Below are 15962 nucleotides of genomic sequence, written 5' to 3' on the forward strand. Positions count from 1 at the left end.
ACTCTGGGCCTTTGGTCCTTTGCCTAGGTTCCTCAATAACATAAAAAATAATTGCACATAGCTACATATCTGACATATCTATTTGGAATAAGGATGGAAGACAACATTTTGCTATAACCTCACAATAGTGAAAAACTGTGGAAAATGGGAAATTCCCTTAGCACAAAATTATCACCTTAATTAATGAAAAGATAAAGTTCGTCCTTTGGCTTGTATCTAAGTCCAGTCACAATTGGTATTGTATCTCAGATTATGCTGGTTATGCCGATAGCTTTCAAGATGTAGGCATTTGTTGTCATGACTACTGGTCCATAGTTATACAAAGTCACGTAGAAACTGAAGGAATCCATCTCATCAATATTCCAACCTGGAATCTGTCAGATTACAATTGGTCCTCATTTCATATTGTTCTGTCAGATGGGTTGCCAGCTTTTGTCGATGGACTGAATGTGCTCCTTTGCTTTCATCCTCAAGGAGGCAATGCTAGAACTTCTCTGGTCTGCATCTTCCAATGGATACTTGTCAACAAATGTTGTTGCACACTGGTAAGTCGGAGGTCCCATGGACTGCATTGTCTGGGCCATTGGTGGAGGGGAGTTTAAGAACGTGTGACCCGAGTAACCGGTCTGCAAGCCTTGAGGTGCCCCCATGAAGCCTGGTATACTGTGGATGGAGGTTGCATTAGAAATGGGAGATGTCAACCAGGGATCCAGGGGGAGGGAATTGCTCATGGGTCCGACACTGGAGGGCATTGGTGGTCTGTTGAAGGACAGCATGGGAGAATCATGCAACTTCATCGTGCTGGCCTCAATTTTTTCTTGTCTTCTCCACTTTGCCCTGCGGTTTTGAAACCACACCTGTGATTTTTAAAAGAAAGAAATTTTGTTGGAATGATTTATGCAGGATATTTGTCGCACAGACTACCCCACCCTCTTCAGGATCCCACCCCAATCTTCTGACCCTTTCTGCTGAAAATCCAAAATCATGTTGGTGATATGTTTCCATGATCTTTGGTTGGCTTTACAGGTCTGCACCACAGGCAAATTCCACCACCGGGCTTTGCTTAAACCAATTATATCTTCTTACCAGCACACTTCCTTTAGCAATCAGTGTATAGTGATTGAAACTGGAAACATTGGCTGGCTTTCTAGTTCTGTTTCATGGCTAAACACAGAAAGACAATAAATAAACCCAAGCATTTAAAGATATAATTCACCATGTGGGAGTGCAGAAAGAAAGGAAGCCATTAAAATTGTGTTGAGTGCCAGTGTAATGAGCTAAAGATAAATCAGGACAACGTTAGTTAAGCCATGATTAGAATGCTATGTGTAGATTTCTGCTTCTGTCTATGAGATATCAAAGCCAGTAGGAATGTGCAGCAGAGACTGGTGTTGGCAATGGGATATTGTTGTTTTGTGAAGAGACCCGAGATCCCACTGAATTCTGAAGTACATCGGTGACCAAAATATATCTCGGGCTAGCAACTCAAGGGGGAGAGTTCATCTATTTACAGCTGTTGGTAAAGAGAGTGGTGAAAAATCATTATTTGCAGATACAAAGTGCAAAATATTTTGCCCAGGATCTTGCTGAACTAGAGGTCACGGCATCTTTTAAGGAAGATGGAATATGATCTAAGGCTATGGTGAAAGGATTGACAGTAGAATCAGGCTGTATTATGAAAGGGATGGCACAAGTACAAAGAGCATAAGGAATCCTTTCCATACAGGCTTCTGTAGTCTATCCCATTTCAGGGTGCTAAAAGCTCTCACCAGTCAATTCAGCACATGGCAGATCTTAAGCCCAGCAGCCTTTGGTCTGTATAATTTAACAGCCTCACCCACTGTAGGGTCACAGGGGAATCATGCCTGAGTGTACAAGGCAAACTGTATTATAGGGATTTAATTGTGGACTGCACACCTTAATAAAATAAATATTTGATGGGTTTTAGCTCCACCTAACATATGGCATCTTACAGCAAATTGTTCAATATGTATTCTAGGGTATGTTTCCCCTGTCATGCAGTGGGTGAGCTGTCAACTTATACAGACTAAGGACCGTCGGGTTCAACATTTACCATGAGCTGAACTAGCTGAACCTCCCTGAGACAGCAAGTTGGAGAACTCTCAGCATCCCCTGCTTAGTGATCGACTGCAGAAACTTGTACCACAGAAAGTGACCATTCTGCCCTTGGCATTTGTGCTGTGTTTTGGATAATGCAATCCTGAATATATTGCAAACAAATTAGTTCTGCACAGTCTTGGATTTATTCTAATTCGCCCATGAAAAAAATGCCATGATATCTAACTCAACAAGGTATAGTGGCAAGCCCCATCCTTATGCAAACAGATTTAACAAAAAGGTATCTGTGTTCCTGTCCAATTCTGCTTTCAAATATATTTGAAATATCTGAGATTGTGTTAATTGAAATAAAGGGATAGTCTTCAAATGATAAGTTTAATCACATATTGGTACATCATTGTTGGGTTGAGTGTCTGATGCAGAGCCCTAGTGTGAGCTCCTGGTGTTGTTGCAAGTCTGAAAGAGGAAGGGCATTTATTCTTAATTGAGATGTCAGAAATTTTCATCTCCTCTTAAGGTACAGGATCAATTTGCAGGGACAAGGTCCTTTATAAGTGCACAAACAAAGTGAATGTTAAATCATCTAATTGGGGTGCATAAAAGGAGTCAGAGATAATCAATGCCTAGTTGAAGTTCATCAGCGTCTCTGGTTGTGCATCAGGATCACAAGTTCACCCTTCTCCTAGGAGCAGATTTTTGATGGGTCCACTTCAGTAGTTATCAACCTCAGTCCAGTATGTCATTTGCTGCTCAGCTGTTAGTCCGTTCAGTGGATTGTGGCCCAGTCTGCAGCGCACATGCAGTGAGCCGGCCCAGCTGACCCACTGCTGTGCCCAGGGATGTACCCTGAGACAGCCAGCGTAAGTATTTTTTTGAGTGTTCCAGGCATTTGGATAATTGTGGCCGCAAATCATAACACGGTTTTACAGAGAGGGGAAACCTGAGAAATTGAGCAAAGTTTCTCAACTCATTAGTGGCATCAACTGCTACTCATTCACCAGATCATTTTCCCTCTGTGCCAGTGACTATACTTCATTAGGAGTTTGAGGAGATTTGTTATGACACCAAAGACCAGCAAATGTCTACAGCAGAACAGCAGGGAGTGTTCTGACTGTTGCATTACAGCCTAATAAGGAAGCTCCAATGTGCAAGATAAAAAGTGGCTGCACAGGGTTATAGACGCATCAGGGGGACAACCCTTCCTACCATCAAGGATCTTCAAAAAGCAATGCCTCAGGATGGTGACATTCACCATTAAGGACACTTGCCATCCAGAACATGCTCTCTTCACATTACTACCATGGGGCAGGAGGCATAGCAGCATTCAACACTCAACATTTTAGGAACTGCCTCTTCCCTTCGTCCAACCTGAGTGTGGCCTCGTCATGGCAGTAGAAGAGGCCATGGACAGACATGTCAGGATGGGAAGTCAAATTGAAATGGGTGGCCACCAGGAAATTCTGTCTTTTGTGACAGACAAAGTGAGGGTGCTCATTTAAGTAGTCTCCCAATCTAGGTCAGGTCTCACCGACGTAGAGGAAGCCACACCAGGAACTTCTGATACAATAGATGACCTTTACAGACTGGTGTCACTTCACATGGAAGGACTGTTTGGAGTCCTGAATGATGGTGAGGGAGGAGGTGTAAGACTTGTACCACTTCCAGGGATAAGTGCCAGGAAGGAGATGAGTGGGGAAGGATGGGTGGACAAGGGAGCATGTAGAGAGTGATCCCCATAGAAAGTGGAGAGTGGGGGAAAGGATAGATGTGCTTAGTGGTAGGATCCCATTGTAGATGGCAGAATTTATGGAGAACGATGTGCTGGATATGGAGACTCATGGGGTGGTAGCTAAGGAGAAAGGGAACCCTCGTGCTGTTATGACAATGGGAGGATGGGATGAGGGCAGATGTGTGAGAAATGGAGATGCAGGTGAGGGCAGCATCGATGGATGTGTAAGGGAAACCCCATTCTTTAAAGAAAGAGGACATCTCAGACTTCCCATTCTGTCAGGTCATACTCATAGTCATACTTTATTGATCCCGGGAAAAATTGGTTAAAGTCTGTCCATGGCATCTTCTGCTTCCACAATGAGGCAACTCTCAAGTTGGAGGAGCAACACCTGATATCCCTTCTCTAACTTCCAGTAATTCTCCACGTCCCTCCCAATTCTCTCTTTTTTTTTCCCTTTCCCCACTCCGGTTCCCATCTCTCTCCCCACCTGCCTATCACCTCCCTCTGTTGCCCCTCCTCCTTCCCTTTCTTCCATGGTCTACTGTCCTCAGGTATGAGATTGCTTTTTTCTTCAGCTTCCTCTTCCCTCTATCACCTCCCAGCTTCTTACCCTATTCCCCTCCCCCTCCATCCACCCTCCACCTCACCTGGTTCTGCCAATCACCCACCAGTTGTTACCCCTTCCCCTCCCCCACCTTCTTATTCGGGTTTCTTCCCCTTTCTTTTCCAGGGTAGATGAAGGGCATCAGCTGGAAACGTTAATTGTTTGAGATGCCCTAATGATTTACCACCACTCGGAGCATGTTGTAATTGGATTTGGAAACAATGCGTGATTTCAAATGCAAACGTGTCCCATTACCGTGACCTTCTCCTTGTAGTGAATCGGGTGTCATCGACATTTCTGCATCATTTTATCACTAGCACTCTTCCATTCTTTATTCTGAAATAATAAACATTCTTAATTTTATTTTCTCATTTTTATTCTCAATTTTCTTTCTTTATCTGACCTCCCTTGTTTCGAACGTTTTAGCTCTGTGTTTATCCTCGCTGTATTCGGTTGGGTTTAATCTCTGCTAATTTTCCCTCTCATTTCCCCTCTTGTTTTCTCCGCCTCTCTCCTTGTCGTGCAGGAGTACAATTTCTGTCCAGCATTAACAAAAAGCCAAGCTGCTGGAGGAACTCACGTTTGACCGCTGAGTTCCTTCACCAGTTTGTTCCAGACTCCGTCGCTTCGCCTATTGGACTCTCTCCTCTGACTCCCTCAGCGTGGGCTCCTTCCCCCGACTCACCTGGACTCGGACCTCCGGCAAGTTGACCTTCATAGCCAGCTCCTCCCTGCTGTACACATCGGGGTAGTGTGACTTCTCGAACGCTCTCTCCAACTCGTGGAGCTGGTAGGTGGTGAAGGTCGTCCGGTTTCTTCGGTGTTTCTTCTTGGGCGGCTCCTCGTCCATGTCCAGACCAGCTTCCTCCTGGCGTACGGTAGAGCTGCCGAACTCACCCAGATCGTCACTGCATTTGCTCAAGAACAGGCCAGAATCTAAGGAAAACCAACACATAATTAACTTGGCAGAAATCATCTCCCAAAGTGTGGAAGCTAAACCAAGCTGGGCACGACAGAGGCTAAATATCATTCCCTCTCAGAATCGAGGTGGAGGGGCAGAAAGTTAATCAGCGAGTCTTAAAGATGTAGCGTGGAAACAGATCTGTCAGTCCACGGAGTCCATGCCAGACGTCAGTCACTTACACTAAACCTCATGCTTTATTCTCCCACATTCTCAACAACTCGCCTCAGAGTCCTGAAAACACAACGCGGGTCACTACAGGTTCTGCTTAACTTATCATTCAGTAGATTCATACAACACAGATCCGCTTCACGTTCAGGTATCCGACCTCCAGATCGGATGCTGTTTGATTCTGAAGTCGTCGCACACACACTCACTTTATCGGGAGTGGTTTCATGCGAAAGAACAATAGCCTCAATAGCAAATCAGCCTTTGGAAATAGGTTACATCGATTTGCAATTTTCTGAAAAGCGACTTGATCGCAAACTTCCTGGCCAGCTTGTTTCCCACACGCCTCGCCAGCTGATTTGATTTGAATGGTGATTAGGACTGAACTCTGTTTACGAGCATGGGGGGTGGAGGGGGTGGAGGGGGTGGAGGGGGGGGGAGGGAGGGAGGGTGGTAACCCACGGTTCGAGGCCTTGACCACCGACCCTTCAAGACGGACCAGATGCTCAGCTACTGTCCCCCAGTTTGTCCTCCTTCCTTATATTTTTAAATCTTGGTGGCTCCACGTGGAAACAACGGCGCTGTGCGCCAAGCTGCTGGTTTGCAAAATAATTGCAGTCGTGTGGAAGAGGCCACGAAACTGGGATCAGAAGGCGAATAAGCTCATCCAGAGGAAATCAAAACAAAGCCTCCAGACCACAACAAAAACAAAGAGACAAAGAGCTCAAAATAAGCAAACGCGGCAATATATCCCAAAATATCACTTTAGTCTAGAGGACTTGCTTACAAGAGGCTAACACAATGCATTTCATTGAAATGGGAATAAATGACCACCGACAATCAACAAGTTTGGCAAATGAGCTAAAGTGTATCAGAAACTTGCGTCCATGCTACAATTAATGTTACGATAACAGAACGAACATTGTTCGGCCTCAAGTATTGCCTATACGTTTCAAAGTATAATTCTTTATGCTCTCAAATTTAATTACAGAGTTTTAAAAAAGGATTAGCAGAACGCTCTCCCAATTTGAGTGCAGAACAAAGCTATTGATTGTACCGAAGGGAAATTCGGCGCGGTTCGATGATCGAACTCAGTTCCGGTTCAGTTAGGAACCCGAAGCAGGACGAGCTGGAACATAAGCCCCGCCCTCCTTCTAGATTTAGGCTGAATTGTTGGAATAAATTGCCCCTAATTTTGATACATGGTAGTGTTACTAATCGTGTCAATAAAAGGAAGACCACCAGATTCTTTTTCCCCACAAACTTTCTCTAAATTGCAGTCTCTGAATTCGACAGGTGTGCTCTCCGCTCTGTGACTAACCAGCACCTCCTCCAGATTTAAGATTTATTATAACGTGCTTGCGCAATCACGGCGAAATGTCAACATGGGAATTATTTTCTATTTTTATAAAGATGACGCACACACAGAAGGCTCTGATTTTTTTTCTAAAGTGAACTATTAGAGCCCTCTCACCCGAAGATATTGTACTTAACTCCGTCAGTTTCAAATAAAAGACCGGGCGCGCAAGTGAAAGATGACTTAAACGATTTCCCTTTGCTTAAAGTCACAGAGCGATCCAGCTCGCAAACACGAGCCCGCTCTGACCATTGCTCCCATCTATATGAATCATCCCGTGCTCTTCACATTCTACCAACAGCCTCCCCCCCGCCATTCAACCACTCACCTACACACTAGGGGCAATTTGCAGCCACTAATTAACCTACTGGCCCGCAATATCTTTGGAGTGTGAAAGGAAATCGGATCACCCAGATCAAAAAAGCCTAGAGGTCGCCGGGAGAACGTGCGAACTCCACACAGACAACACTTGAGATCAGGTTTGAACCCAGCTCTCTGGCGCTGTGAGGCAGCAACGGCGTCACCCAAAGTATGAATTTAACCTCTCAGACTTTAGTAGGAAGATTTTTTTAAAGCACTGTTTTAAGATAATAAAATTTAAATGTAATTATTGTAAGATTAAATGATGAGGTAGTCTATTTGTATAATACCTGTTTTTATATATGAAGTTCATGAGAATATAAGGTCTCTCCGTCTATGTGGGGAACATTTAACTACAATATGAAATATTTAGTACGCTATGAACAAATCACATGCGATAACTCCTGCAGTATCTCTACCGCGCTGAGAGTTTCAGCAGTGAAGGGTATTGGTACTCACATTCGCATGGAGTTTGGTCTTATTTTCTTTTAACTAGCAAAATGTTTTGTATAAAAAGAATACACGTGAATGGTGATAAAATTCCACATTGTTTTGTTTTTTTTTGCCCGTTCTACATAAAACTCAATTGCGCAAAGTTTAAGGCCAGCGTTCTGAAAGTTGAAAATGCCACCTTACCGTCAGGCGTGCCTGGCCGAGCCGAGCCCAGGGAGGGGACGTGGCTGTAGCGGTCACTCTGCTGGGATTCCCCCGTCTCCTGGATGGACTTGGAAGAGAGGGGTGCAGAGTTGAGCAGGGATTGATCCTTTGCAAATCCCAGGATCACGTCGATGCTGTGAACTCGCGAACAGGCGCTTGGGCTCTTAACCATTTCGTGGAACTTGCTTGGAATCAGGCATTTCTCGTCCATGCAATCCATTGTGGCTCGAAGAACGCATCCCGGCTACAAAGCAAAAATAAAACAGGATATCGCTTACAATTTCATCGCAAAGGGCTCTCAAACGAAAACTTATCCGGATGTATTGTACTTGTTTCGGCAAGTACAATCCTTGACCTGTCAAAGGGGTAAAATCATAAGGACAACAAAACTCCAGCGAAATTATGAAAAAAACGAGGAACTTTGAATTAAAATTGTTAGAAATTGGTCGCCACCTCATTTTTTTAAAAAACCGTAGAATTAGCCGTGCGTCTTCTTTTAATTGACTCGCCAGAAGCTCGTGTATAGTCTTTAAAATGGGGAAGAAAGAAACATATTTACCATCGATCAAATAAAGGGAGGAAATCTTGGAGTTCTGAAAACCTCCATTAAAATACACCCCCCCCCCCAGCTCAGATTATTTCCCAGCGCCTTTCAGTAGCTCCCAACACCGTTCCCAACGGCGATTCCTCAATCATATAAACTTCCCAGATGTCGATGTACTGGGGAAGAAGGAAGCAATCCCCGGGGATTAGTGGATCTGATTATTAGAAGACATCCTCTTGACAGTGATTGACAGGATTTTTTTTTAGCTGCATTCATTGCAGCAAATACCCTTCACTTCAAGTCGCAATTCTGAGAAAAGGGAGGGGTTCTTTTAAGGAGCTTCATTTCTGTAGGAAATAACCACTAGGGGTTGGATATGAATCAAATATTTATACAACACCTGAAGGCGAAGCCCCTTCCTTCTCCACTCCTGCATGCACTTCATAAACTCGGAGTAACTCCGAAGTGCGAATGCTCTCTAACTGAATTGCGGCGGTGCAGTTTCAATCTGAATAACCTGAGTGAAAATTATTTTGAAAGTCTTTATTAAAGCAAATAAAGTCAAAGGGGTAAATGGGTAAACGAAGACATTGGCACTTTAAATCTGACAGAAGTTAGTCACTCCGTATTTGCGCCAGAGCTGAAATCTAAGTTCTCCTAAAGGTCTATCTATCTGACGTGTAATTAATAGTTCTGCCACTTAGCACGTCAAAAATAGCGGGTTGTGGCGAAGACCTGCTCTCAGATGTCCTCCTCATTGGATATTACGGGTCTAAGTCTCCAAAACACATGAAATTTATATAACCCTGTGACTGGTAACGGTGCTCCTTAAGCAAAATGTGCAAACTGTATATAACTGATAACACTGTGAATGTATATAGTGACTGAACGAATGTAAACAGGGCCATGAAAGATGTTGTTATGAGAGAGAAAGTTTATTTGAATAAAAAAAACTTTAACTATAGTCTGTTAAGTGGGTTTATATAAAAATCGACTTCATTCCGCGGTTAAACAAGAGAGTTGTAACACCAGTTCAATAGCATAGCTCGGGTTTAGTTTGCTGGTGATAGCGGTCCTTGTCTGCTTAGGTTTAGTCATAGTCATAGTCATACTTTATTGATCCCGGGGGAAATTGGTTTTCGTTGCAGTTGCACCATAAATAATAAATAGTAATAGAACCATAAATAGTTAAATAGTAATATGTAAATTCTCGAAAAATGTGACGCAGTAATTTGTTTCCACGCTATCCTTCCCAAAACATAGATCACCGTTTATTTTCAGGTCGGCGGGAAGGAAGTGTCCAAGTATGTAAGGATTTCCCCAACAGACCAAGACCAACCTCGCAGAACAAGAGCAAAGACAGGTAACGAAATCATGCAGGAGGATAAATATGGTAGAAGAACTGTTTGCGGAAACGGCAGCAAGGGTAGACAAGGTGGGGGGGGGGTCACATTGGAATTCGGTATACCGTCGGACACAGTGAAACACACAATTCTTCACGTGTTTTCTTTTATATTCACTTAAGAAAACCAGAAAAGTATGATCCAGAATGAAATAAAATCATTCGATGTAAAACACAAGAAAAAGCACCAACTTCCCTTCCTCCGGGCCCCATGGGACCTCGTATTTCCTCCCACTTCTCCGGAATCAAGCAAGGCAGTGAAATACCCCTCACTACCTACCGTCCCCAAAACAACGTGCCTGCGAATCAAGCCCAAGGAGGGAAGGAAACCCCCTCTACTTATGCCACTCCCCGGCACTGTTTCCACAAGGTAATAATCCTTGTTTATGTGCCAGACAGATTATCCCCAACGACCTTCTACACCAACGATAAAGCCCCCATTCGCCCTGAATTAGGCAAGGAGATGCGCACTTTACTTAAAGCAGAGACTATTAGGTTCTTGACTGCCAACGGCGTCAAAGGTTATGGGGAGAAGACAGGAGGGTAGGGATGAGAGGGAAAATAAATCAGCCATGATCAAATGGCAGAGAAACTCGAAGGACCGAACAGCCCAATTCAGTTTGTTCATTTCAGTAAATTGTCTCTGTGCCGTCCAATAAGATTAATTAAACTCAGATAATATATAGAATAACTATAAAGAGTAAATTCAACCCGAGAATACTATACAATTAAAATGGATTACTGTTCGCTCTAAACTGAGCGGGTGCGCGGCCGCACAGTGACTGAAATGCTCCCGCGCACATAACCTTTGTTACCGCGCAGCTGGGATTTTCTTTTATGTAATGTTAATATAATCTTGAAATTTATATTGAAATTTATATTGTAAAATAAGACCGTGTGGGTATTTTGAAACTAATGTTAAAGGAACAAAAATATATCAACAATCTTGATATTCAAAAGATGGTGAAACTTTGAAAGAATAACGATATAGTAGCGATTCTTCGACGAGAAGTAAAGCATCTGAGCAACGTTGAACTGGGATTAGATGATGCTTGGAAAAAAAGTATCAGTATATAAACTTTACTACCAACAGTGTACATAACGTTCAGCAGACCGTCGGTTTTTTAAAAAAAGGAAAACCAGAAGAATTAGCTAATGTCGTAGTATGTGATGTTGTGTCATTTAGGCCACTAAACGAACTAAAAATTGTTGTCAGGACATTTTGCCGTTACTGCTTTAATGGGGAATTACGAAGTTTTGATGCAGAATTGCAAGTTATTGTATGTAACGATCCAATCAGCAACTACTGCCTGAAGATTCTGACCAATCCGCAATATCGAGTGGCAATAACTGTCCTTAACGACGCTTTAGAAGATCGGAAAACCTTTCTGAATACAATTGAAGCACTGTTGTATGCGAAAGCAAAAAGTAACAAATTACGGTCACAGTATCTTGGCGATACCGTTTATTGAAGTGATAAAGTGAAAGACCTGCTTGCATCTATAAGCTCTGACGTCAGTAGTGCGCCTAATATTCGATTCATTCAACACGTGTGTAATCACTTGGATAATAGATTTCCTGATGATGAGTTAAGAGAATAGCAAGCTTTTGACACCGTCGTTATTGCAAACGCAACCAGTTTTGAATTTGGAAAAAAAGAAAAGGACTGGCAAAAATACTCAGCTACTATTCAGAACTACAACGAAATGTTTCCCTCCAAAATACCGCAGTAATACGGTGATTCCAAATTTGTCGTTTCTGTGAAAGTTGAGACTGGTTCTTTTAAGGCGTTTAGTGATATATGTTGAGCTACGTGCTTAGGGAAGGAGGAACTGTCAATTCTTGTTGCATCGTCGAACATTTTAAATTTCTAATGCTGACGGCGAACGTAGATTCAGTGTTAAAAATTAAATCAAATGTAAATCCAGAAACAGACTAAAAGTGGAACATTTGGATGACCTAATGAGGATTACGACGTATCTTTCATCTGGATGGGAAATTAATCTGGGCAGTGTTTATAGACAATAGATTTGTAATAAAGTCAGACGAGAAGATGGTTAAGAATTTGAAAGGTTTTCTCTGTTGTACTGTAATTTATTGTACATTGCAATTAATAAATTAAATCAGAAGTATGTAATTTTTCAATTTTCGTTCTAAATATTCATTGTATACATATTACAACAAAAGAAAACATTTAAAAGCCTAAACAGGAGGAAATCTGCAGATGCTGGAATTTCAAGCAACACACATAAAAGTTGCTGGTGAACCAGGCCAGGCAGCATCTCTGGGAAGAGGTACAGTCGACGTTTCGGGCCGAAATGATGAAGGGTCTCGGCCCGAAACGTCGACTGTACCTCTTCCCAGAGATGCTGCCTGGCCTGCTGCGTTCACCAGCAACTTTTATGTGTTGCATTTAAAAGTCTCGCTGTTTTCAGGCCGTGTAAAAATTTCACATTCAGAGCAATGGTTGGTTCCCATAGCTGTAAAACAAAATAGAGGGAGCGTTGAAATGTATCCTAGGGCAGGTGATGAGAGGACCATTGCTCCCCGATATCAACACATTTTCAGGGATAAATTCGCGTAAACAAGGAGCTAGAATTAGTGGTTACACACAGATAAAAACGTAATTGCTCATTCTCCCTGTACACAAAAATTTGCTGATCGTGCCACTTATTCCATCTAAATCCCCATTCCCAGATTTGAAAAATGCCAAGTATCAATAACGAGATTTGTAAAGAAAGAATAAGAACAATGATTAAAAGTCATCAATTGTTCCCCTGAATATATTGTAGTGTTCTCGTTTTATTTTACTGAGTATAATTTCCAGAACGAACAAATAATTAAGACTTCAACTTTAATTACATTTGGTTTGCAAACAACGAATGGGAAATCAGTACGCGCTTAAGTATATATATTTAAATATTTAGTTTCAACACACCACTCGCTGCTTACGATTGGCCATTATTGCAGAGCCGAGATTGCAACTGTGTGGGAAAATAAGACTCCTTAAAGAAAGTTAAGTGGTTGTGAAGTTTTTGAAGGCTGATAGAATATGGTAGAACGGAGAATGAGTTCGGAGTAAATGTATTGGAGGTTTTTTTTATATAAAATAGGTCAGGCGGAGGGACGCGGTCTCTTTAAAACAATTGTACGGGGACAATGAGCGACCTGGTCTACAGTGAGTTTCCTCTTAATCCCCTCATTACTGGGAACGGATGGAAAACACGTTCCTATGAATTTGTATCTTGTTTTTGTTTCAGTGCGGTAGCAGGTTCTGTACTCCCTGTACAATAAATCGCAACTTTTTTCAGAACCAAAGGGAGAGGAGTTTCCCAATTAGAGCAACAAAATTTGAAAATATAAATAAACACACCAGGCATCACATCTGAACGAGGGACATGTGCAGACAAGCGCAGAGAAAGCGACTGGTGTCGGCACGAATTTGTCTCGATTCACTACTTTTGTGCGATTTTGTAGGCACGCATGCCAACTAAAACCTGAGACCATTTTATTCTTTCAATTGCAACCGTTGAAACGAAAGTATTACTTGATTAGAGTTTTGCATCCTCTGATTTAATCCATGCATCCCATTGCCGTTTTTTTTTACAATCTTCAATTGATTTTTCGGTCTTCAACGTGTGTATTAAACTGAACTGCCTCCATTTCTGCACGTAACAGGGCGAATGTAGCCTCTGTGGGTGCCGTTTGATTGTGTTTGAAGCAGACGGGCTGTTTTAGTTGTGCTCACAGAGTCGGGCCGTGCCCCTTGACCATGCGGCCAGCTGATTAAACTTGTCTCTGGCATGAGGTCCTGACTGCCTTTAGAAGCTAGAGGACTTTCTGACGCTCAGCTTCGATTATGAACCAGATCTCAAGCGTTTCCGTATATCCCCGGTGTTTGGGTTTGGGTATTTGATCCTCCACAATATTCCGTGTGGGAATTAAAACTGGAGGTGGCAGTGTTTTTTTTTTAACGAGGTCGAGTTGCGCACTCGGGAGCGGTCTGTCACTGATTCGAACTCGGGAACCTCCGTTCTCGAGCCCGGCGCTGATCTCACTGCGCCACCAGCCGACCATCCCTGGGCTGGGGTAGGGGGCTCGGACTAAACGTCCGGATCCTACACTTGTAGTAGAGTCAAGAATACTGCCTGGCTTCCTATCGAAATACCCTGATGCTGGAAATCTGAAATAAAATGTATACTGTATAGTACCTATCAGAACCTTCCGGTCAATCCGAAATGCTTCTTGGCCTTTGAGAGCCTAGCAGTCATTATTATAATATAACATTGAACAGTATGGACACTACGACCAACGATGTTGTGCCAACCGTTATAAACTCACTCTATCATTCCAACACTTTCCAACCGCATAACCCCTCCCCTCCATTTTCTTACATCTATGTGACCGTCTAAGAGTCTCTTAAACGTCCTTTTTATATCAGTTTCTACTAGCAGCCCCAGCCCTCATTACCACAGTTTAGCGACACTGTGACCTCTTTGATCATTGCACTAAATTGACTTTATTTTTTTCTCTTCTGTTCTGATGTGCTCTTCCTAGTAAAATTTGTATTTAGTTTTGGCTTTTCTTGTGAATGCAGCTTACATGGTGCGTGCGTGGGATGCTACTGCAAGTAAGTTGCCAGCATGTACTCGTGCACCATGACAATAAACTTGACTTTGAGACTAGTCCACGGACTTGTGCTGCCTGCCTTGCCTAAATTTGGAAGCAACTATCTTAATTTCAATAGTGCTGATAGAGCAAGGAGAGAGTTTGTGTCACCCCGGTGTTTGCTGTTTAAGTGAATGAGAAAGGGGAGTTGTGAAGAGTAGGAACAAGAACAGTTTTGCTAAAAGAAAGACTTTGAAGCAGAGGACAAAAGCAGAGTTAGGTTTGAAAACTGCAAAATAATCTACTTTAATGAAGTTGAATTCAGTTTCCAAAAGCAAACATGACTACAATGATGTATCAGAGACGCTTAGCGAATTGCACATTGAAAAAGTGCAAGTCTGAAACTACAGCTGCATCATTCACAAGTAATCATATTTTAGAACTTCATGGCTGTGATTCTCCTGATTTCTGTTTGTTTGGCACCACACTTGAGCCTGCTTTTGTCTCAGTCAGCCGTCAATTCTTGTAAATTTTCCAGCTGGTGTCATTGAATGATTCAGAGAATGCATTTACAGAAGGATTGACATTTCTTGTTATTTATTCACAGCAGCTCAGCAGATGCCTGAGAACAACATCATAAACATTCAGATTCTGTTGATGTTGATGTCAACACATGGATAAACAACAAAAAACAAAAATGCTAGAAGCATTCATGAGGTCAGAGGGCTTTTGTGGAGAGAACAAGATTAACATTTCAGGTCAATGATCTGACAAAATCATCTGACCCTGGTTGACAGCTCACCTAAGAGAAGGAAAACTCTGATCTAGAACCCCCACTGCCTTGCAGCTATATCCACTCATGGAGGAAGCTTCGGGAGTAAACTCCGAGGGAAAATCCGGAGCTGGAGTCCCCAAGACAGTCCAACGTTGACTGACTGGCCACTCCTGCAACACTATATCGGTCTCTGCTTTTCCTTTGGATTCATCAGCTGCGTGGAGAGGGGGAGCGGGCTCTGTCGGAACAGCTTGCCCTCCGTATTGTGCTGCCTTGGCTTGCACACTGGCTTGTGTGTCATGTAGACAGCTAGGACACAATGTCCATGATGAAACAGGGGGCATCACATGACTTTCCCCTCCTTCCATCAAAGCTACAAGTCTCTTCCTGCCCCCTCCAATTTCAGCCTTTTGACTGCCACTGATTTTATTTGTTCCATCAGTGACAACTGCCAATTTGTAAGCTTTGGATCTCCGTTGTTATATTCTGCCTACCTCTCCATCTCTCTTCCCTTCAAACTTCTGGAGAACTTGTATCAGTCACACTCCCCTTTACAGTGGTGGCACAGCGGTGGAAACTGCAAACAGTTTCAAACTCCTGGGAGTGCACATCCCACACAAACTCTCATGGTCCCAGAACACATCCTACACAGTCAAGAAAGCTCATCGAAGTCTCTCATTTTGTGAAGAGGCTGAAGAGAGCTGAACGTCCATAC

The 15962-nt window shown here is 42.9% G+C and overlaps 1 protein-coding gene across 1 annotated transcript; it reads right to left on the bottom strand.

The window, feature by feature from the left end:
* Positions 1 to 233: 233 nt before the first annotated feature.
* Positions 234 to 8138, bottom strand: rx1 (retinal homeobox gene 1). The gene is made up of 3 exons (XM_072244047.1): positions 7898 to 8138; positions 5101 to 5351; positions 234 to 857 (listed from the first exon to the last, which is right to left on the bottom strand). The coding sequence occupies exons 1-3, from the start codon at positions 8136 to 8138 to the stop codon at positions 414 to 416; spliced, it is 936 nt and encodes a 311-aa protein (XP_072100148.1). The 3' UTR covers positions 234 to 413.
* Positions 8139 to 15962: the final 7824 nt, after the last annotated feature.

Source organism: Mobula birostris, chromosome 26, assembly GCF_030028105.1.
Source record: "Mobula birostris isolate sMobBir1 chromosome 26, sMobBir1.hap1, whole genome shotgun sequence".
Classification (NCBI taxonomy): Eukaryota; Metazoa; Chordata; class Chondrichthyes; order Myliobatiformes; family Myliobatidae; genus Mobula; species Mobula birostris.

Coding starts and splice junctions, on each gene's coding strand:
- rx1 (XM_072244047.1), bottom strand. CDS start 8,138: ATGGATTGCATGGACGAGAAATGCCTGATTCCAAGCAAGTTCCACGAA. Junction 5,352..7,897: donor TCGGCCAGGCACGCCTGACG/GTAAGGTGGCAT, acceptor GGTTTTCCTTAG/ATTCTGGCCTGTTCTTGAGC. Junction 858..5,100: donor TGCCGGAGGTCCGAGTCCAG/GTGAGTCGGGGG, acceptor TAAAAATCACAG/GTGTGGTTTCAAAACCGCAG.